General features: G+C 35.0%; 1 protein-coding gene across 4 annotated transcripts in view; it reads right to left on the reverse strand.

Annotated features, from left to right (window-relative positions):
* LOC118278615 (uncharacterized) overlaps positions 1 to 16,237 on the reverse strand; it is an 89,796-nt gene extending 73,559 nt beyond the window's left edge. For 2 of the 4 annotated variants that reach the window (XR_004783925.2, XM_035598027.2), the window contains exons 1-3: positions 14,708 to 16,237; positions 10,463 to 10,652; positions 6,188 to 6,296 (exon numbers count right to left, since the gene is read on the reverse strand). Coding sequence is in view for 3 of the 4 variants with exons in the window: in XM_035598027.2 (XP_035453920.2) it covers positions 6,188 to 6,296; positions 10,463 to 10,652; positions 14,708 to 15,568 (1,160 nt within the window). In the remaining variant the exon portion in view is untranslated. The remainder of the gene's footprint in view (positions 1 to 6,187; positions 6,297 to 10,462; positions 10,653 to 14,707) is intronic. The other 2 variants (XM_035598101.2, XM_035597950.2) reach the window with 1 other exon arrangement.
* Positions 16,238 to 17,623: the final 1,386 nt, after the last annotated feature.

A 17,623-nucleotide genomic window follows, 5' to 3' on the forward strand; every position in this document is an offset into this window, starting at 1 on the left:
GGAGCTATGGCGCAGAGCCACCGCCTACTTAATACAGTCCCACAACTCTAAAACAACGCGCGCCTCGAGATATTCCCGCTCTATTGATGTAAGTGGTTTTACAATGAACTAGTGTCACAGTCGTATACGCAGTGAGACGGTGGCTTACTATCGCAGAGCGTTGCTACTTCACTGAGGAAAGTATCGTTTGTGAATACGGGTGATACTATGTAGTAGCAGAGCGTCAGCCATCGCGTCCTATTCGCGTACGCGAAATACTGCTCATGAATGTGAGCCTCTAGTACGGCTTGAAACTAGTCGAGTTCCTCGTCAAACAGTTACGTGAGTAAGCCGATAACATAATAATTAATCTTAACATTGTTTTATATCTCTTTACCTAAATGTTATACGTATAACGTAAACATACCTAAGTATATGATATAATATACTATTTTGTACGTAAACACCATGCCTCACGCCATTATAGGTATAACACGGTGTAATATGTGCCCTATGTACATTGCCACTCTATTTTATTTATCTTGACAACAGTTGCACATTATGTGCTGTGAACCAATTGTCAAAACCCAAGTATTCATAATTGGAGACGCCGCCGCCGCCGCCGCCGTGACTCCTACGTTGTTGAAAATTTCATAATTAGAAATAATAATCGCAAAATTTTATAACGTAACTATGGTATACTTGCCTTCGAGCAATACTTCAATTAACAATTTATATAATAGTTAGATAAAAGCTTTATGAAAACAGCCACTTTATAGTTTGTAGTACCTACTTACTAGAATGAGAAAAAAAAATGTAATTCGTGACTGAAAAATCAACGTAAAAATAATGTTATTATACTTTAAAAGTGAAAACACGGGTGCACGCGATAATCATAACTTGCATGCACATATTGTAATCGACATTGGCTTTGACATTGCATTTTTTTCGTGAACGTGCACTAAATTGCCTTTGATAGGTCGCCGGTACAAAACGTGAAGCTAATGTAGTGCTTCGCTGTATCTGACGACATCCAATTGATTTTCAGGATTAGAGCTGCTGCAATCTCGCAAGTCTCGTAACAAGGTCTACTCGCATAGAATAGAGTAAAAATTAAACCGAAAAGCTTCCACTTACTCGGTAAGGGCAGCGCTCAACAATACTTAACCGAAAAGATAAGGGAGGTCCCTTTTCGTAATGTAAGCAATTATCTCCCTATTTAGATTTTTATGAGGGCACTCGACACCGTGTTAAATATTGTGTGATAAAAACATTAAATAAAAGTTTAGCGGTACTTTTTATAATCTTGGCAGCTGTGTAGCAATATAGACTTACATATAGTGAAATAAAGTTACCCAAATTAGTTGAAAGTGCTGTGAGGAATGCCGTTAGCGCACTCTGGCGATGGTGCTCGAAATTTATCGAATATTCTACTTGAAACGAGAGCATAGTGTCAGTAATTACGTCGTATATTGCAGGTGTATGCATGCCACGACACAGTAAGGTATCCGGGATGCACGGCGGACATACTACATTATCACGAGTATTCCACGTGTAAACTTGGCATACCGTTCTACACTGCAAACCGCCGGTTGCTTTACCTTTGTTCCTGCATAATGATTAACTATCGGTGCAGTAAGTAAAAGTTAATTCATAAAAGATAAACTTTGATTACGAGGTCCTGATTTTTATAAAGTGTGCGAAAGATATCAGCAATAAGACAACACAATGAGTGATATCGATGTGCATCATATATCTCTACCTACTCCTTCGTGAACAGCTTGAAGTAAAGGATTTGTAGTAAACTTAGACAAATGTAGAGGTTATTTATGTCATAGGTTTTTCCATGATCCCAATTGATCCTCTGTGTTTTAGTTGATAGCTCAGTAAAACCCATTCTTTAATAACAGTAACTACTATCTGTATTTCGTTGATTATAGTTTTAAATGAAATTACAAGGAGCACGAAGTTATCTACTTACAAATGCCATGTTTTGTTGTATCATTTAAACAGTTCAAGAACGAAAACATTTCCTTTGTGTATCCGGCGGTCGCGCGCTCACAGATTCTATTATATTCCACTAAGATCCTACTTCAAAACTTTGTGAAGGAAAAAAATCTACTTTTGATATTAAACAGAACAATTGTGGAATCCGGGCTCTTTTAAACAGTTTTCAAGTTGTTTATTTGCCTTTTTAAATAGCTTAGCATAAGTTATATAAGTAAGTTGTACCAGAAGGGTACAACCTGGGTGTTTGCAAGTCTCACCGCCGCACTCAGAGTCTTTTAATGATTACTTAACCGAGTCCTTAGTAATTGTTTTCTATACAAAATCGTTACTCAGGAATAGTTTAAGTAATCGTTAAATGTCTCTGAGTGCGGTAGTTCAGTGTATATATCCATGCTTATCTCCGGCCACATCATCGCTTAGCACCAGGCCAGTTAGTGGCTAAACGCTAACCTGTTAAGTAAAAATACTGCGTAATTACGTAGTATTTTTTACTACTAACTATATAGTATGTATTACTGAATACTAATCCTAATTTTCATAAAGAGATTATACGAGTAGTAGCGGCATTACATTAGTAGTACGATTAAATTGAATTGTTTCCCTAAGGGTGTAATACGGTCAATAATTGTGCCTGCTGACAATTTGGTGGCAAGATGCGAAAACATGTGGGTGTAGATAGCATAATTATATATATAGATACATATCTTCTCTACACTTTAATATATACAAGCGTGACGTCATAATATGGTTATTATTGTGGTAGCATTGGAATTTAAAAAAGTTTAAAATACCTAAAACATTGCAATTACAGCTATTAAAGTTGTTAAAAGTACCAATCAATCGAACATATTTATCTTCACGTCTAGCCTACCCCACCTCAGAAAGCCTATAAACCATTATTTCGAGAATTAGTCACCCCATTCATGGTGTTGACTTGTCGTTTCATTGAATTGTTAGATCGATGAACACCAGTCTGACACCCCTCTGATCTGATTGTGCAGCGTGGAGTCGGCTGGAGTAATTGCAAGACGACAGTATTGTCAGCCGATGTTAATTAATTCTAGTTACTGCCGGTATAGCTTGTCCGTCCCACGGCAACCTTGTAAACCTGTTGACTAATAGCTTGATGTCCGATATATTGATCGATGATTGCAACATGTATGTGTACGGTGCACGAGCACTGCGCAGTAAATTGGAATATGAAGCGGCGCTCAAGACTATCTTTAATGTTAATAGGAATGATAACGGGGTATGAAAATCTAATTAGTCCGTCAGTTAGGTAATGAAAAAGTATTAGACACGTATTTTTTTATTTTTTCATATAAGATACCAATACTTAAATAAAATTAATCAAAGTTTAAGAGTGGGAGCAAATACGTCATTTCTTTGTAAAAAACGTACTCAAAAGTGACGTCACGCGGTATTTCAAATCGATATAATATCTTTGAAAGTATTTTTTCCGTAAGAAAACAAAAAATACGTGTCTAATGTTTTAAAATAATCTACAAGACGGACATTAAAATGAAAATTATATTATTATGAAAGCATTTAGTCTCTAAAACCGCAGTTCAATTCTAAACCTATGTCTGCATCAAAAAAGTTATGTTACTTTATAGTAATGTCCACATTAACGAGTGAATAATTTTAATTTAAGAAAGTGGCAAGTGATACAATCTCACATTTGTAAATGTTAGGTTTCATAACTCGGTACTGAAGAAGAGATAGTATTTGTATAAGGCATAAGTGTCCTTATGGCTTATACAAACATTTAAATATTCTTGCCTATTTCAGCATCCAAGTTTGTCTGATGGACCGAGTCACGCATAATTAATAGACATAAAGTACTCACAGTACTCGTGCATTCTGCTTATTAATAGTATAAATGAGAAAGTGTGTGAGAAAGCTGAAAATAGGTACCCGGACTGTTTGTCACTAGTAAAAAATCGTACACAATATTTTTTCTATACTTCGGCCTCCAACCGCTTAAGAAAGCGCGTGTGACGCTGTGGGCGGAAAACTAGTTTAATATTTTCTTGTAAATATGGAAGGACAATAAGAGGACTCTAAGTCCTATACACATGCTTCTCGTGTCTAGAACCCTCCTTGCATAAGATAAGCTGTGCACACACGTACACGTTCCCTTAAGCTTTACACGTGCCGAAACTTACACTAAACAGATACATTTTGCATCTACTAAATAAAATAGCAAACCATTGTCGTCGACAAAACACGTGTCTAGGATTTCATGTTTACATTTAGCGAATCATTTATAGCATATTTGTTATAACAATCGTCATATGAAACCATCGCTTTAGGCTGAGAAAGTAATATGTTGAGCCGATAATTAGCCACAACATTATCATTGGTTTATTTTCCCTGAAGGCGTAGGCAGAAAGAAATACACCCATTTTGTGGGAATATAAGTAGTTATAATGTTTCTTTATATGTACTCCCAAAATAAGTGATTGTTACTATACGTCGCGAATTATCTGAGACCTATGGTCTTCTGAGGTTTGGTTATGTGTGCCATCCTTCACCAGAAATATCATGACAGCCATCTACTTTGTACGTTGCGTTAGTTGCAAGCCTGTGATAATTCAGAATAATATACCTATATACAAGAACAACATTCACGATTGCTTCTGGTGCTGTACATGGCACGATGCTGCCATTTTCAGTAATGGAAATTGTGCAGGTGTGATCCGTACGTTAATCCTTCCTCATTGGTGGAGCAAGTATGCAAGGGATTCTTGGATTAGGTTATATCAGTATAGAGATTTTCGATAATCATACGACGAAAATAGACTAGCTGATTTGAAATACGCAATACATTTATGTAGTTGATGTTGTTGTTTTCTAGGAATCAAAAACAAATCAATATGTGAGTAAATTGATATGTGGATACCAACTATTGACCTTGAATTCTATAGGTAGCTCCATGGTCGTACGTGGAAAGCAGTCTCGTTGATTCAGTGTTTTGGTTCTGAATTACATCGAATTTCATCAAACGTCATGTGCGGCTGCAGGTGGGCGCGTTGATGTAATTGTTCGCTCCGATTGTGCCTTCCAGCAACGATCTAAACTAAACGGATTACCTTGGCGCTGTTCGAAATGCATGCCATTTACCTATTGTGGATTTTAAACGAAATTTCAAAGATCCGATCTCCATTTGACACACAAATTCACACGACAGTGAAACTAATCGTAACTTTGTCGAATATCGCGCAAAACATTTGTAATTCTGCCCATTCGGGATTTGACCGTCGAAACTACATTAGCATTTAATGATTGCATACAGGGCATCTCTATGTGTAATAGAGTTGCATTAATTTACAACTTTCATTAAAATGAAACGTTACAATATTCGTTTTATTCGATATATCCTGGATAAAATACATTTGAATGGTGGGTTGGATGATTCGTATTTACCGAATTTAATATTAAAACGACCTTTTGGTTAAATAAATAAAATTCAGAAATCCATATATTGGAAATCTACATTCTCGCTTATTTAGTTAAAATAACGAAATTTTAAAAAGCTTTAACATTTCGTTCATAATTTTCGTTTTGTTAGTTGGTTTTAATACTGTGTCTATATCTTAGTACTTGCTTTGTTTGGCATGGCAAAGGTGTGGATAAGAAAGTATTTCACTACTTACGCGCTTTGTAAATTGTGTCTGAATATTAAAATTTAAACATCCATAAAACAGATTGATGAAATTAAGGAAAAACTTGAAAATACTGGTTTTGTATGGACAACATTATTACCAATTAAATTTTAGTACGAATATCTTTAACGAGCTTCAAGAAACAGTCAGCCATTTTTATAAATTCATTCGTTGTTCGCCTTAGGGTTTGTCAATCAAGCGCTACGAAGTCGAATGAAAGATAACCCTTTCCTTAACCTTTTAGGATAGAACATTCCGACGGTCGGACAGCCCAGTGACACAGTACAGTACGGTTTGGCCTTTTCAATCGAAACTTGTAAAAAAGAAACGCTTTACCCGCAGTTATAAACTAAAGGGTTTCGGTGATACCCGTCGGCGCTTCAAAAAGGACTCAAGTCCCCGGACAGCTGCCATATTTGTACCCAGATTTGTTACAAGCTTTCCAAAAACAAAGACTCGTTTGATCTAGACACCGTATTGTACATATTTGAGCCTAATGTTCTTATGTGCCCGTAACAGTAAATATTTACCTGTTAGATCTTGATTTTCGACGATTTTGGCCGCTAGCTGAATCCAAACCCGAGCTCATGGATATGGCTCTATTAAGCATAGACTCTTGGAGGTACGTCTCATTAAGACCTGTAAAATAAAATTAGATTAATCTCAGTTACGCGTCTAACTGTTGCAAATACATATACGTAATATCGGTTATGTTTTATCATTATCATTGATTAACGATATGCTCAAGAGTGTGTTGTGCCCAAGTTCATATTACAATGCATGTAACTTATTTATATTTTGATTTAAAAATCACTACAAGCTATGACTCTGAATAAAGATACATAGAGCCTGATATTAACAGGATCTTGATATTCACAGCATGGAGACAAAAGACAGACTTTAAAAAATGATTAATCTAAGTAATACTTATGTTCATAATGCAGCGTGGTAACAAATGGGTGTCAATCCACAGACGTGGCAAAACAACACACATAGTCGATGTTCAAATAGTTTGGATTTCATCAAATATAGTGTTAATTAAAGAATTGACTAAAGGACTCTCCACGTTACATGATTTATTAAGCCATGACACTTATATACTTGTATATATTGTGCATATGACCTTCATATACACAGACTATTTTAGTGACAATGTTTCAGGGAACACCTAAATGCTTTCATCCGTCTCGCTCCGTTTATATAAAATCTGTTCAAATCTGACTGCTATATGAGGAGACCAGACCAAAATAGGACTTTGTTTTGAATACATATTTTTAGTTTTTAAAGGTCACATGATTAAATAAAGAAAATGTACAAAAATTAGCAATTACACAGTTACCTAAGTTTTAAATACTCTATTATCACAAAATTTTTGATATCAATTTTCAATTTGCTGCTCTATGTTAAATAGTAACAATGGCGTCATTTGCTTGAACGTCATACATACAAATAAGTAATTGATTAGATAGCTACGTATGTATCTCAAGATAGATCAAAATATCAGACAGGTGCGTACATTTCGATCAAATTCATCTCTAGATTTTTTAAATAGGTACTGTTTGATTAGACATATTATGGTATCTTTCTTGACTCATCACCGGAGTCACATGGAATCAATTAATAGGTAGGTACGTAATGTTTATTCAGTAACTCTGTTATGGCTTCGTAATAACTTTTCACCATTGTATATAAATAAAAAATCTTTAAACAACTTTTCATCAGTTACTTCGCGAGTTCTAATGTAATAATATGAACCTATTACAATCATATATTATATATTTTTCTCAAGCATTTTACAATTTCATATTTATATAGTGCTACAGCTATGAGACTGGTGTCTCTTAGAGGTTTTGAGTTGTCTGAGAGACCCTTAGCGCTATGACATTTTTCAGAAAAAAGAAATAATCTATTTATTTATTGGAAACTCAACAGCTTACTTTCTAGGTACATGATATGGTATATGTGACATGAGGTTCTTAAGCCAATAATAGAGTTTCACAGCATGCATTATATAAAACTAGAAAGTGGCGGAAAAAGGTAACCAAACAATATAACTAAGAGCTAAACAACTAATAGTCGTCCCAGTCGAATCGTTGCTAGAAATGGACGTGTCTCAGTTATTTATTTATTTAAATCTAAAAGAACTTTTGCTTGATTCAAGAATTGACCCTGTAACTTATTCGGCAGTCTCGCTTGAGGGCAACGAAGCAGTGTGTTGTATGGGTGCGGAATCCAGCATCTAACAACGATAATTAAATAAAGATGTGTTAGTGAGAGAGTCTATGGTATTTGTGAGCAATGTGCAGCGCTAGTTAGAGGGTGCAGTAGTGCGCAGCCGCGACATCTTGTAGTACAAGCTATAGCTCAAGTGTAGTCCGGTTGCAGTGCAGCCAGCCTGCATCCGCCACTCGGTCTCCGTCGACGAGTGTGGAAACACATTCGTCCATGGGGACCGAGCAGAAAACTGAATATATAACTTAGATCAACATTGAACCATATACCTAAGATTAAATGGCTTAACGTCGAATAAACGTTTCAATAAATTGTAGTGTTAATTGTTATTATTTTTGTTAATAAAGTGATTTTAAATACTAGCATCAATCATCATCCTCTAGTGTTGCGGGTGTCCATGGGCGGTGCTGATCGCTTACCATCAGGTGAACCATCGACTCGTTTGCCCCCTATTCCATAAAAAAAAAAACTAAAATCTGATGGATAGCGTTTGTGGTGCAACGGTTAATCTATTTGTTTACATCTGTAATGGGGGTATATAAATACAATTTATAGTAGTTTAAGCAGATAAGTGCTATCTATTGTGTCCGTGTGTTGCGATAATACGCATTGATAGTTCCGAAACGGAACCGAATGAAAGGCTTTTCCCAAATAACAATTTCCAATAAATAAACTCCCAACAATATCATTCCATTCTTGCCGAATATTACAAGAACGTATGAAATTAGTAAGTAAGCAAGCAATTTTCTATAAACCGCTTACCTGAGTATCTATTTTCTATTAATGGGTTCGTTGGATACTATAAATATAAAGTAGTTTGTATTTCTCGTTGTGAATTAGAGATATATTCGGATATTCATATACTTATTTGTGATTTACATGACAAATACCTATGAAGCTAAACTCGTACATAAATTACAACAATTTTCCTTACTTTGAGTTAAAAATATAACATTGAATATAATACACATTACATCACACTCGCCTACATCGCTGGACGTTGGGTTCTCCGAGCGCCGTGGCATTCAAGTAACACGAGATTAATTGCAATTAGTAAATTGTAAGGTAGTTCATTATCATATATTTCACTGTCAGCGAGTGTCCCTGAGTCTGAGTGAATGGAGCTCGTTCATCATTTTGTCTCGCTTCACTTACACAGCTCATCCGAATAAAGTCTGTCAGGTCTGTTCATGACAAAAGTGTCCCTGCTCCAACGCGCACAACTTTGTACACTTTTACAGATAGTTTCTTTGAAAGCGTAAGGCGTGTGCAAACCTTATTGTTGAATGGTAAGAACGAATATTCGTTACAACTTTGCTCAACGTAAAGATAAAAAAGGACTTGCATTTTGCAAATGAACTTCACGATGTTATTGAATATCTATTTCTATAATTGTTGATAACATTATATTTATGTATTATGTATTTCTTATTTATAAGGGTATATATAGCGTTGTTCAGGTATCATTACTTGATAATCGGTTTGATATTGCAACACTTTAAGCAATCGCCGATCAAGGTCAGATTTCTACTTGAATACTTCATATAACTATTTAGTGGCATTTAACAAAGAGCAGTGCTGAAAAAACTAATTTTTGAACTAGTGTTGGTTTGTCTACTACTGCAGCAAACTGAATAACTGGAGCTTATTCTTTGGAAGTAGGTAAACAAACAGAGTTTCTGTCTTTGTAGGGTAGCCTGGTGTCCGAGTGCCCTTGTACCGGGGCGGAGTTCCCCAACAATGTCATAGCAATCAATTTGTAGTTGTTTGTAACTCCAGCACTGTTTGTGGTTTCAACTAAGAGCATTCGTTCAGTGAAAATTTGCAGAGGTTTTATTTAAATGTCACGAACTATTTGCTAAAGGACGAGATTGAATGCAGGTCTTACACGTGTTCTCGGTAGATGCTTATACAAATATAAATGAAGAATTACGCATTAAAAGCAGAGTTTTATTGGAATGCATTCATCAGCAAAATCTCCGCTCAAAGGCAAGCACTGCTCTTTGGCTGGTACTGAATTGAAATATTCGATGAAAATATATTGCATAAACTTAAATTAAATGTTTTCGCGGAGTATTTTTTAATTCTAGTACATGTATTGATTGAAGTTAATTGACTGGAGTTCCAGTTAACTGTTGCAATAATAGAGATTTTAATCAACCTGTGTATATTTGTACGTGCAGGGGTTTAGGGGTACATGGGCCCCTAAAATGTCAGTGTTGTGGTGAACGATTGTAAGAGCTATCATTACCACTTCCCCTACCTTTCAATCTCGTATGTAGTCTCTTCAATCGGAGTGGAGTGCCTTAGTTGTTAGTCAATAAAAAAGCAAGTAGATCACATGTTACGTGTTCAAGGCGAGTTGAAAAAACTAGAAAAAATATAACACGCCAATCCTGTGCCTCTCCCCACCCCATTTACATTGTTTTCGGATTGCCGGCTATGAGAGTGCGGGAACACAGAGTGTATTTGTAGTTGCGTGCTATATGCACCTACATGTTCTACGTAATTGACTAGTATTTTGAGAAACTGTACGTCATGATACTAGTTATGTACACTACTACAATACTCACTGTTGATACTAGGGGATGTGTCTCCTAAGGGCTGACTGCCAATCAGTATGGGTCGGCTTCCAGAAATGCTCTCCCCTTCACTCTGTTGATCTGGTAACGTCTGCTCACTCTGAGCTATTGACAAGCTGGATGCACTTCGCGCTACCGTCGGCGACGACTGCAGGCTTGTAGTACTCCTTTGAAGTTCTTCCTGAAATGACATTTATAAAATCTGTTAAGAACAATCATCTAATTATAAAAGTGACTACGTACTCCTGTTTGGTTCAAAAAAAGTCGGGAAAACTCGTAAAATAATCACGGAAATTACGAAGTCGAGTCATGTGTATGTTTGTTACTCTATCACATGAAAACGGCTGAAGGAATTAGGATGAAATTTGGAAGAGGTGTCTGCAATAACACAAACTAGACTACTTTTATTTATTTTTTCCACGGGAACGCGAATAAAGCCGCGTGCATAAGCTATATTGAATTTAAATGATTTAGTAGCAAACAGCCAATATAAATTTTAATTTAATTTACATATGTAATATGATTTTAAAACTGTTTAGGTACTTTGTTATAACCAAGAGAATGTAGGTCCAGTAAAATATTAGAATATTTACCAGAAAAATCGGATATGTATCACAGCTTCTACAAGTTCTGTTTCGAATAAAATAATTTAATAATGATTTCAGTAAATAATTTATCAGTCGATGCGTTTAACTTAAGATTACCCTACGATGCGTTTTACTCCATTAATGTCCTTAATTTAGATGATCATTCATCTTGCATCGCATTGTTCAGTTACGAACTTGGTGAGCATAGGATACGATTCAGTTTGCATGGTCGGTGTGCAAAGAATATTGACAAATGACAAATGTTTCGAAGCAGTATTGTGCAAGCATCGTATCGTTCACTCGCAGCCGGTGTCGGCAGCCAGGAATATTGACACGGACAAACTGGCCCCGGCTACTGACGAATCTGCCTACTTGAGCATTCATGTACAATAGGCAGCAAATCAACCTACTCTGATTTGTCGTAATAGATTTTGGGCTTTATTATCAGGCAGCAAGGTTCAATATGTATTATCGGACTTCGTTAGATGAGGGTAGGTTGACCTGCTGACATCTGTGCAGTTCTATGCTCACGATATTCGCAAACATATCTCTGTCTGTATTTCTAAAGCACAATGTTACCCCTCTAGTGTTTGTTTCTTTGAGTGCAAATCGTATGATTCGGGCATTGTAAAGGTGTTTTATTTTTTATTTTTGAAGCGAATGACGAGTTGTGGTCTTTCTATTTACATTGTAATTATTTATAGGGATAATTTGATACCAATTATAGTTTTGACTGTGGTTTGGAGGATAATATTGTGGTGTCAATAATTTACATGCATAATAATATATTTGTAAAAGGTAGTTGAGCTTATGAATCAGTCGGTAAAAAACAATAAGTATTTAAGTGAATCCTGTACAAAACATTATTAAGGTAATATTTGAGGTATTCCACATTGGGTACTCGTTTAAATGGCACCCAAGCTAATGGCACCGTTGATGTTCCACATTGGGCACCCATAGATATTTTTCGTGGGTGCCATTTGTGGAATAATTTTAATTTTATATTTTGTTCCACATACGGCACCTGCGCATAAGTAGATACTAGTATTGAGAAGTTTACAATTTTTGAACCCTTAATGCTACAAAACTCGTAAGATCCCTATGCTGTATGCTTATGATGCCCTAGTACTTCAAAACATACAACTGCTCTAATATGTTCACCCACGTAAAAAGTCCCATGTAATAGTTGGTAAGTCTATTGCCATTTACCGGGCACAATTCCAGACTACGTGCTACTATTGAGTTTTATTACATTATGCACTGCTACTTATGGCTATGCCTACCTACTTACTGAAAATAATAATTAGTAAAATTATTAAGAAGGTTCGAAACTTTGACATCGTTGCTTATTAAAGCATCTCTGCACTGCGAACAAGGAATATCTTTGTTATTTTCAAAGACTTCTACAATTTGTTTTCATAACATTCATGACTCAAGTCGATTGTACATTACAGTCCTACATACATAACGCTTTACGCAGAACACCTTTAATATATCTATTATAAACACTTTCATACAACACATTCTGTTATCTTTGAAATGGAATTCACTAAAGAATGCAGTGTAATAATTAATCTTACAAGGAAAGTAAACAATGTCATCATTGCAGTGTGCAGACTACGTAGCTACATATTCGTAATAGTAATCGAAAAACTGATTTTATTAAATTACTAATTACTTTTGCTCGGCTCCTTTTGATCGTAGCGTGATGTTATATAATCTATAACCTTCCTGAACAAATACTCTCTAACACACGGTACAGTAAACCACTGTAAGGCACGTAAAGAAGAGAGATAGACGTGAGTTACTACTTACCTACTTTCGTATATACATAATTGTTCATTCACTGCTCGACTCCTATTATTCGTAGCGTGATTTTTTAGGCCTATAGCCTATATACATATCGTTCCTCGATAAATGTAGGTACTATCCAACACAAAATTAATTAGTCACATCGTACTAGTAGTTTCGAAGATTAACGTGTTCAAACAAACACTTGAACTTTATATATTAGTAAAGATATAGGTTTTTCGTAAGACTTGTCTAGTATTTAAAATAAGAAGCCTTCTAAATAAAGATCCTGTTAGATTATTCAGAGCCTCTAGTGTACAACATGCAGTGAATTAAACTTAGTCTACAATCAGAAGAGGAACAAAGTTTCTTATCAGATCGTCACCCTATAAGTAGCCACTGCTGACCAAAAGCCTTTAAACGGAGAAGGTTTGAACATGAATTACCACACTTGATCAATGTGGGTTGGCGATTTCAAATTTTGAGCCCTATAACTCGGAAAAAGTCACATTGGTACTTGCCGTTGGTAGGTTTCGAACCCGCACGCTTATGTATGCATAAGAGTTGTTGAGCTTCTTATGAGAAGCGGCCGTCATAAACAGCTGTGGGCCACCACGACATAAATATAACAATTTCATGGGCATCGATATATAAGATCTTAAATTACTTTCAATATTAAACTCTTCAATTTAAGCCATGAGTTCACTTCAATGAAATGAAACTTACATTTTCTTTCAGTGAATACTTTTATATTATTGAACTGTAAGAGTTCAAACTACTTTAATATGATAAAACTTCAGAACCGTGATGATTTTTTGAAACCTTTTATCATATTTGAATTGTAATAAGCCTTCACAAAAGAAGGTATTCAAATGTACATTCGAACTTACTTGGGCAGTCACTGTTACTTGATTTTAATAGGCAGTGTTGCGTGTTATTATACTCGTAATATAATACCTCCTATATTATATATAGTAGATAATATCTACTTATTACTTCTTAACTGATATTTTAATTAATATATTATACAGTGAAACCTCGTTAATTGAGACATCAAGGGACCTTCAAATTGGTATCACTTATAGAGATATAATTCCACTAACCCAGTGTCTCAGATAACCAGGTATAAATAAACATTTGTCTCATTTACAGAGGGTTCCATTAATGGAGGTGAACATACGGGTTATTTCACATAAAGAGGTGTGATTCTTAAATAAAACAATGTGTTATGTGTACATTATAAATGAATAAGAATAAGTAAATCAACAAACAAAACAATGTTGTATCAGTTACTGAGGTTTATGCATTAAAATTCACTTGCTGTCTTAGTTATAGAGGTAACTAAGATGATAAAACGAAAGAACGAATCCCAGGTAAAGAGGGTTGTTTTTCCCACTAATAGAAGTTGTTCAGTTCCAAAGGGTAGGGACCTCAATATGAGTTCCAGTTGTGGAGGTTTCTCACTTATCTAGGTCCCACTTAACCAAGTTTCACTGTATTAATTAAAATATCAGTTAAAATAACTTCAGAACTAGATACAATAAACAAAGTTTAAGTGTTTTATTATTTCTGTAAATGGGTATTTTAGATCTTCTGACCCTGACTTAGCTTTCAATAGAAAGGCTCTAGTTTTCACTCGTTAGTGTTAATGTCCTAAACTCATAGACATTAATTTAGTAAAGTTATTAAATAAACTAACTAAGATAGCGGCGAATATGTTCTTATACCACATCAAAATAATATCTTATAGTTTGTTTTAAAAGGACATACTCGATTTTTTTTATAAGATAAGATATTATATCGATTACACGTATAAACTATTTGTGGATATTGTTAATAGAAAATACGACACACTTACTTCATGATTGTGCAGGGGTTCCCCATAGTGACCATTGCATGCGGTGTTCTCGTTCAAGGACTGCAGAGACACCGACATGGAACTCCTTGACTGAATGGACTGACTTCTGCCTATTGATTGTCGCTTGAATATTTCTGTAGTATTTTTCAAAAAGCTATCCATTTTTTTCCTAAAAAAGGAAGATTTCCTCTCTAGCGGAGATTTCCCAATTGAATTCAGATCCAATTCAGACTGTGACAACCCCCCACGTCTAGATAACATAGTCTGATCCAGAGATAGTTTTCTGTCGCGAGCCTTCACATGCGAGCTCTCACTCGGGGACGGTGAATTGATTATGACGTCTGGTACTTCTTCAATGTCTTGTTTGCTTTCTTCACTAATTAACACGAAATCCTGTAACCCTTCGGGTACACTGATGGATTCATGTATTATCGGGTCAGTCGTACTTTCATTTTCAATACAATCTTCAAGTATTTCTTCTTCCGACTCACTGGGTTTATCGACAGGTTCCTCGGCACTGGCTTCATCTGTTTCTTCATTGTTGTTGCTGACGACAACAACATCAGGATTTGTTGCACTCGGTGGGTCTGGTACATTTTGATTATCACTGTTTTGTTCGTCACTACTTTGATCCACACCAAATATGTCTTCATTATCGTTAAAATCTTTATTTTGCATAACTTTACTCCCTTTTGGTGCCTTTATTCGCATACTACTATTCATTTTGACTGTTCTTAAAATCTCCTTTATTTTGAGATTTTCTTTAATCGCCTTGACATCCGTTATAAATAACGGAGACTGTTCCTTATCAACGTACTTCATCGGTTTTTCTTTTTTAGACTTTTGCCTAAATCGATCCATTTTGAGAAATAGCACTGCACTTTCACGTATCACAGAAACACTTCACGAATAATAAAATCAGTGTCACAGCATTTTGTTGAGAGAAACATTTATCAGCACGTAACTAGCACACAACGTTACACTTGTACAAACCATTTAATCATGGTATGTCGGTAACGATAACAATGTGTCGTCGAAATCGAACGGCATCGGCTCGCAAACCAATAAATGTGGTCCCAGGGCTGCCACCCGCACACTTGCCTTACATACAATACGATAATTATTATATTGATTACATTATCCTGCTATTATTACAACGTTTTTGTGTTTAATGTTGTCACTACAAAACGAGCTACGTCATTAAATTTTTATTAAAGTAAACACGTTTCGTGCGGCCTCTGCCATGATTAGTTACTTGTGTGTCTTCAACTCTAGTGATATCTTGTGGCTTGTGATAATCTTTGATAATATATCGCATAATCTATATAGCATTTTTTCTTTTATCTTTAGTCCATGTTCAACGTACATCGACTATAACAGCGAGTATCTTGCACCGAGCGTGTGACGGTCGCGGTCTTAACAAAAAATATAACACTAATTTTCCACTATGGTACCACCTGTTATCAGTCTACGACTAGCAAATATTTATTCTATGTAAAACGATAATAATACGAGGTCTACGGCTCTTGAACAACTTGTAGAATAAGTATTATAATTTGTTAAAGTAGGTACGATATTGAATTGATAAAATAATTTCCTATGATTACCGTATCTAATCATAGATCACGTTGCAAGTTGAAGATGTTGCAATAAGTTGAATGTTTGTTGACGTATTAAGTGCCTGTTCATAACGTTGAACGATGTGAAATAAATACAACTACATTATATATTGATTTCATTTCAACAAAACGACCACAATCATTATTATGTTATTTTACCACTCATTAGTCAAAAAATGGCACAATATTCTATTTGTGTTTAATACATCATATTATTTATCCAATGAATGAAATGTCCATTCAGTGCAGTATAGTAAAATAGTACCTATAAATACCGAACCAGAAATGATGCACATACATGACAAATATTATTCACATAAACAATATATATATATATATATATATATATATATATATATATATATATATATATATATATATATATATAATAAAACGGACCCAATTAATTTTGAAACGTATGTATTTTCCAGATAGGTAAGTGACATGTGTTATTGTCGTGCTTCAGCTGGATATTGAACAGGATACAGGACTATAGGAGGTTAAAATTGAATATGATCCGCTATGGTAGTGCAACAATATTTTACATGTACATATATAGGCTTACAGTGATGCACCTGCATCTAAAGTTCTATTCATCTATTGTACTGGTTAAGCCGATCAAAATCTGATTATACTAGAGATGCAAAAGTGGGCTATTCTCCGAAGATTACCTACTGTACTGTAAGGCCATTTACAAGGCCTTTGTGTAATTTCACAGGATCAGATATAGATTGTTTAGGTACATTATTTTCTATTAAAATACTTAAAGACTAAACTTTGAAATTGGTTAGTGAAGTTTGGGAAATACATTCTCACAATAATTCACTTACCTACATGAGAAATAAATACAATAAAACTTCCGTACGGTAAATGATTCTCGTTGTAACAGTGAGTGTTTGCTTATTAGATTTTTTTTACACAACATAATCACAAAACAATTAACCAAGATATTACTACTACTATTACAGACATTCGTCTGTAGATTTGGGTACTAGTTAGTATGTCTGCTCTGTAATTGGCTAGGTTAGGAATAACTGGACGTAAATAATACAAATTATTACAAGAATCCATATTATGTAAAAGGACTGTAAGTTTATTAGGGATTTATTAAAAGTAGTTCCGTAATCTTATGTTTCCCTATCCACTTATTCGAATTACTTTTTATCAACATACATAATATCTAATCACTTAATAAACTATTTTTATAACTCTAATAAAAATGTGAGTCATATTGTTTTGAGTTTCAATAAGTATTAAAAAAAACAATTAGTCACTTAACTACGTATTTTAACTAATT

The sequence above is a fragment of the Spodoptera frugiperda genome, chromosome 25 (assembly GCF_023101765.2).
Source record: "Spodoptera frugiperda isolate SF20-4 chromosome 25, AGI-APGP_CSIRO_Sfru_2.0, whole genome shotgun sequence".
NCBI lineage: Eukaryota > Metazoa > Arthropoda > Insecta > Lepidoptera > Noctuidae > Spodoptera > Spodoptera frugiperda.